Source organism: Lolium rigidum, chromosome 4 (genome assembly GCF_022539505.1).
Source record: "Lolium rigidum isolate FL_2022 chromosome 4, APGP_CSIRO_Lrig_0.1, whole genome shotgun sequence".
NCBI classification, from domain to species: domain Eukaryota; kingdom Viridiplantae; phylum Streptophyta; class Magnoliopsida; order Poales; family Poaceae; genus Lolium; species Lolium rigidum.
In genome coordinates, this window is record NC_061511.1 from 224,750,793 (window position 1) to 224,756,938 (window position 6,146).

At 54.3% G+C, this 6,146-nt stretch overlaps 1 protein-coding gene across 1 annotated transcript; it reads right to left on the reverse strand.

Moving 5' to 3' along the window:
* Window positions 1-658: 658 nt before the first annotated feature.
* Window positions 659-5,362, reverse strand: LOC124648324 (chromatin modification-related protein eaf-1-like). Its single transcript, XM_047188110.1, has 5 exons — window positions 5,193-5,362; window positions 3,778-4,551; window positions 2,403-2,769; window positions 2,224-2,298; window positions 659-1,122 (listed from the first exon to the last, which is right to left on the reverse strand). Exons 1-5 carry the CDS (start codon window positions 5,303-5,305, stop codon window positions 1,078-1,080), a joined length of 1,374 nt encoding a protein of 457 aa, XP_047044066.1. The 5' UTR covers window positions 5,306-5,362; the 3' UTR covers window positions 659-1,077.
* Window positions 5,363-6,146: the final 784 nt, after the last annotated feature.

Consider the following 6,146-nt stretch of genomic DNA (forward strand, 5'->3'; position numbering starts at 1 on the left):
GTTGTCATGTAGACCATTAATTAGTCACTAACCTGGAGTTCTTCCTTCTTGTGCAGACCACCTAGTGCACGGATCCCTCCAGAACCATACTGCCTTGTGCCCTTTGGCAATCACCCGCAACGATTTTGGTCAGGCTTTGGAAAACCTCCAACGCTTCCTCCTGGTTGGCAATCCTTGCATGCCAGGGCCTCTTTGATGAAGCCACATCCATCTGGCTCCTAGTGCTAGGCCTTGTAGTCTGAGATTCTTAACGCCGAGGCCTCCGGAGTCCTTTGGCCCGCATATTTTCTCCCATGACACAAGATATGGAGCCCTGTATAAAACTAGAAATAGAGGTTAGTATTGTTACATGTTTTCTCCTACCTCCATCGTCGGTGCCACCAAAAGTAGCAGAAAAGAATGAGAGGCTCGCTGAGGTTCCTGAAGATTCTCAACGACATGACAACAACAAGTAGCAACTGAGAATTCTACTACTCTCTATATGCCACCACCCATCATGGAGAGTCATGGATGACGAGAGCAAGCAACTAGTTGTGCAGCCCTGCCAAAGCAAAGCAGACAGTTCCTGCAAAACAGATATCAGATAGACATAGCAGTGGGCATGTCTAAAGCATAAACATTCAAAAGAAGTAGAAGTATGCCAAGGCAACAGCAAAACTGAGAGAAAAGCTAATGTTTCTTCTTTCATCTTCTTCTGCGGACTCTGCAAGTCTGTAACTTCCATGGCTATGCACAACCCACCGCCACCACAACCACACGGTTGCAGCAACAGTGGGCACCGACCATGTAAACCACCCAACTGTCTGACACCTAAAATGGACCGAAAAGGTAAAAAGAAAAGCCGGCCACCCCCTCGCCCCCAAGATTTACAAAATGGAACCGAAGGAATAACACGGCGACTAGATCTTATTTTTTTTTCTCTGGGTTTTGACTCTGACTAATGGAGTGACCATTGGGTCGACCACCATCTCCAACCTCTTCTATCTCCCTCCTGCTGCTTCTAGGGCTTCTCCGCACCGGCGACACCAGAACCCTCCTCCCGCCGTGCAATCATCGGAGTCTCGCCCTTGTACATGCTCAGTCGGAGTCGCTTTCCATGGCCTTGAGGCCGCCGCCCTTGCGCTTCTCCTGCGGAACGAGAAAAACGGAGGTCAGAATTACTGGTCACTGCTGCTGAAGGAGTGATAACTGAATGAAAGACAGTGCACATCAACCAGAGAAGTGAAAGTTGAAAGCGAAACATGCAACAAGGTTAAGCCTAGGATGAGTCTTTGCCATAAGAAACTACAGTGCTACGGAAGTCAAATGATGGAGGAACCAGTGTATCCTTCCCTGCTGATGAAGGAAAGACGAACTGTTGGAAGCCTGGAAGTCCAAGGTTAAGCCTCATCTCGTAACCCTTTTTCTATACCGCTACGGATGGCGACGATTCCATGCTCTCTATCCACTAGGCCGAAACAGGTGGTCCCACAGGAACAACATATAAAGGACCCACATTCTATTCTACATACATGTTCTGGTAGAGTATTTTTCTTTTTAGATTGAGTGGTAGTGTGCCAATGCTTGACTGGTTCCAACTTCCAAGCAAATAGAAAAGGTAGACCAGGCCCACTGCCCAGTGAGTGAAGCCGGGTAGGGTCGATTTGAAAAGAGACAGGAGCTGTCTACCTGATTATCCATCCTGGGTCCACCAATCCACCAACATAGATCACACTCAAGCTGGAGCCCCACACGTCAGCGACTGACGTCAACCTACACTAGATGGGCCCACGACTACCTCGGCCCACAAACAGCGAAAAGAGCTAGACTACCATATCCATCGATTGCTCCCCTTCACATCGGCCATCAAAGGGCAAACAACAAGCAAGACGACCACCCGGGCCCGCTTGTAAGAAACACCTGGCCAAGGAGACAGCCACGTGGGCCAGCACACCGCACTGCACGTTGGCAAACGCCAAGCACAGTCATCAATGGGCCGGGCCCACGTGACATCGGCTGGGACGACGCGAACCAAAAAAAAGAAAAAAACGAAAAGCCGGCGACTTCTTTGGGTTTCTTTTCTCCCCTAAACAAACTTTCCGACTACTCTGCTAATCAGATACCCACCGGAATCTAGACAGTACTTGATCTGAATATCTAATCATCTAAACTGTACTAACCGAATGAGGAAAATAACTAATGTTTAAGTTCAGTTAAAAGGGCATGGTGTGCATAGTTGTATACCTTCCTGGACTTCTTCTCGCGCACCATGTACCTGGTCCTGGACACCTCCGACAGCCACTGCCCTGGATAGATCATCTGCACGCACAAACACAAGCAAATCATGTCAGTTTCATATCAACTAACAATGCAAGAAAGAAAAAATGGAGCGAGTACTTAGGTGACAGTGACTGATTCCATACGCTGACATTCTTCTCCACAGCCTTGGGGCGCCTCTTGGGGCGCACGGGCAGCTTGGTGCCCTTCATGGCCAGGAAGTCCTCCTCCTTCTCCTTGCGAGACAGCTGCGTCTGGATCCGCGGCAGCTCCGGCCGAGCCGCCGCCACCAGCTTCTGCAGCTCGGTCGGCTGCTGCTGCTGAGCCTGCGGCTTCTGCTGCTGCCTGGGCGACTCGGGGAGCGCCGGCGCCTTTCCCTTCTCCTTCTCTGTAGCACGATGCGGCCTGGCCGGCAGCTGCTGCTGCTGCTGGTTCTCGGCCTTGACCACCGCCGCCGCCGGCTGCTTCTGCTGCTGCTCGGCGCCGGCGCTGGCGCGAGCCTCCTCCACGGATCTGATCATCACCATCATAGCGATTAGCGAGCGTCAAACACTTGAGAGCGACGCCACCAAAACTAATCACAAAAGTTTTGTCTCCGATCCCTTTGCTCAGTGGTTGGGGTAAAAGGCTAGGTGGGGGTTAGCAGCAACTGAACAATCTCTGTGTCTAGTCGGCTCAGAACAACTCAACCCGACGGCGGTGGAAAGAATGGTGGACGCGGCAGCGGCGGCGGAGGGATATGCCCAGCCCCGGAGCATAAACAAACACACAGAGAGTTGTGAGGGGGACACTGGCTGGCTGCCTTGCCTGCTTGTAGTACTGTACGTATCTATCCTCTACTTATACCCGTCTCCAGTCAAATCCTACCAAGGATTAGCGGTGCCAAACGCCATGAGAGAAAACCCATGGACCCATTAATTGGAGATCTTTTGGAAGTGGGTGATGAAAGGCTTGTAGATAGATATAGATAGATAGATATACACCGTATGTAATGTATGCTGCCCCAAATAAAGCTGTAAATGCAAGATAGCAAAAAGATATGATCTATATCTTTGAGGTGTCAATAGTGAGTCAGTGATGGCTAATGTGACGAAATCGAGTCAGTTACTAGTCTTACTGGACTGGGATGGAAACAAGACTTGCTTAAGAGTGGGTACAAAAAGGTGTGTGAGCAATCTTGTCCTCTAACGAAACGCACCTTCGGTTTCTAAACATGGTGCGTGACACCTCACCGAGCCCGGACCTGACCCGAACCCACTCAATAAAACTAGACCGGACCGGACCAGAACCCACTGAACAAAATAGACCGTGTCGGACCGGACCGAACCGGACCGGGACCCACTGAACAAAATTAAGTCAGACCGGACCGGAGCCCAGTGTCGCACGCGACTCAGACTTGACCGACCCGAGACGGCAGAGCACGAGGGGCGCAAGTCTACCCTCGACGACGGGCACGCCCATGGTGGCGTCTGCGGCGAATGACGAACGAATGGTACAGTGAACTAGCGGGGGCATGCATACCTTTGCTGCTGGATGGCGACGGTGCGGCCGTGGAGCGCGTTCGCGGCGGCGACGGCGGCGGCGCGGGGCGGGAGGGGCGAGACGATGCGCACGTTGGGCGCGCCGCGGGCGCTGGGCGGCGGCATCAGCTTCTCCGCCGGGACAGCCGCGGATGCCGATGCCGACGCAGCGGCGGCGCGGCGCTGGAGCTTCATGGAGGCGCGGCGACGCGCCTGGGCGGGTGTCTCCGGCACGGGGGTTGGAGCGGGGGCCGGGGTGGGCAGCAGAGGCGAGGTGTCGCGGCGGCGCGCCTGGGCGGGCGTCTCCGGCGCGGGCGTCGGGGCGGGCGTCGGCAGCAGAGGGGAGGAGGCGCGGCGGCGGCGCGAGCGCTTGTTGTGGCCCCACTGGAGCCGCACGGGGATGTCCGGCGCGCCGGTCCCGATGTCCAAGTTGGAGGGCTGGAAGGAGAAGCTGGTGGGCGGGTCGCGCGCGGGGCTGCGGATCACGAGCGACCTCGCGGGCTTGTGCTGCTCCAGCGAGGTGGCGGCCAGGTAGGACGCCAGGCGCGAGCTCTCGCCGGCGGCGGCGTCCGGGCTCGGCCTGGGCGCCAGCAACGGCAGCTTCCGGCTTGAGCTGCTGCCGCTGCCGTTACCACTACCGCTGCCATTGGCGAGCGGGAGGGTGTCCGGGCTCGGTCTGGGCGCCAGCGCCGGCAGCTTCCGGCTTGAGCTGCTGCCGCTGCCGCTACCGCTGCCATTGGCGAGCGGGAGGCTGTCCGGGGTGATCGTCTGGTACCTGCACAGAGCAACAAAACCAATCAATCCAAAGGACATGTTAGCGAGCGATTGGATCAAACAAGGTCGAACATTTGGGATGCAGCAACGAAAGCAACATCAAAAAACTTCGTCCTATTCTATACTAAAATTCTGAACCAAAATCAGAAAACAAATAATCTAAATTGGAGGAGAGCTGGCAAGCATTCGAAGATCTGTTCGAGAGAAATCCGCACAGAAAGCACAAACAGAATTGAAATCAGGCTCGGACTGAATCTTTCGCCTCCGCATAGACATACCGGATTAAAATTTCGAAATCGATAGGGAACTCAGCATACCGGTCAAAACTGAAAACAGCCATGGAATGGGGAAAAGGCAAGGAATTCGACACAGCCGGCAAAGATTGGTAAAATCGAGCAGGCAGACCAAGGAGAGCGTCAAACAACAGAGCACAGATCAATCGGTAATAACCAACCACACAGACGGAGCGCCGGCGAGCAAGCAAAGAAAGGGATAAACTAGGCTTCGAATCGCCGGCAGCGCGAGCCGAAAAAATAGCAAGAAACAGGCAAACCGAAACCAAAATCAAAACTCGCTGATCTCTGAAGGAATAAAACTGAAGGAACAGGAAAGGATTGGAGGGGATTGATTTCTGGGCGGTACCTCATGACGTCCAATGCTGATGCGTTCTTGGAGGGGCTGGAGGAGGCGACGTCCCTCGCAACGGCGACAGCCTCGCCGGAGCCTCCCCGCATGTCGAACCCGCCGCTCCTCATTCTCCCCGCCGCCGACTCTCGCTCGCTCCGATCACAGAGACACTGAAGCAGTGTGTGTGTGTCTGTCTGCAGGCTGCACCCTGGGCTCTACAGATGGAGCATTTTTATAGCGAGGACCTGGCCGGGGAGCAGAGCGGAAGGAGAAAGAAACCGCACGGGAAAAGAGGGGCTCTTTGGGGAATACCTGACAGCGAGAGCAGCCAGAGCCGCCGATTCGCGGCGGGGAGACCCACAGTGAGCTCCGCGGCCGTTCCGGTCTTCCCACATTGCCCCCCGCTGGCCGCTCTAATCTCGTCGGCTCTGCCACTCCGACGCCCGTGCGCCCCAGGGGCCTAGGGCATAATCCTGATCAGTGGCAGTGGCCTGTGATTAACCCGGAATTCGGTGGGGTTTACTGCGGCTAAAATGTTTTCTCCGTGGGCAGCCAGTCACGTGACCCGTCAATGCGTGACGTGGCGGTGGGCGGTGGATGGATGGACGACCGCGCCGCCCGGGCTGCCGTCGATTGATCCTAGCCGTTGGGTCTGGATCCCATGGTGTAGCTACGGTATTTGCAGTTTGGCACAAGAGGAAATGAACATTTCTCTCCTAGGCCTATGTGTGCAGCCTCCAAAAGAGGCAAAGATTTAACATCCTCAATGGCTAAAATCCTACCAGGTTTACTTACAAAAATGGTTAATACGTTGTTCACTTCTATAAAAGTTGGAATGCAAATCAGGAGATCATGCTTGGATTAGGAAACTAATTGTATCCATCATGAATCATGATGGACCAGATGGTTCACATCTATAATAAGGGATAAACATGACACTAGAAGAAATCTTAGCTACTACCTCCGTCC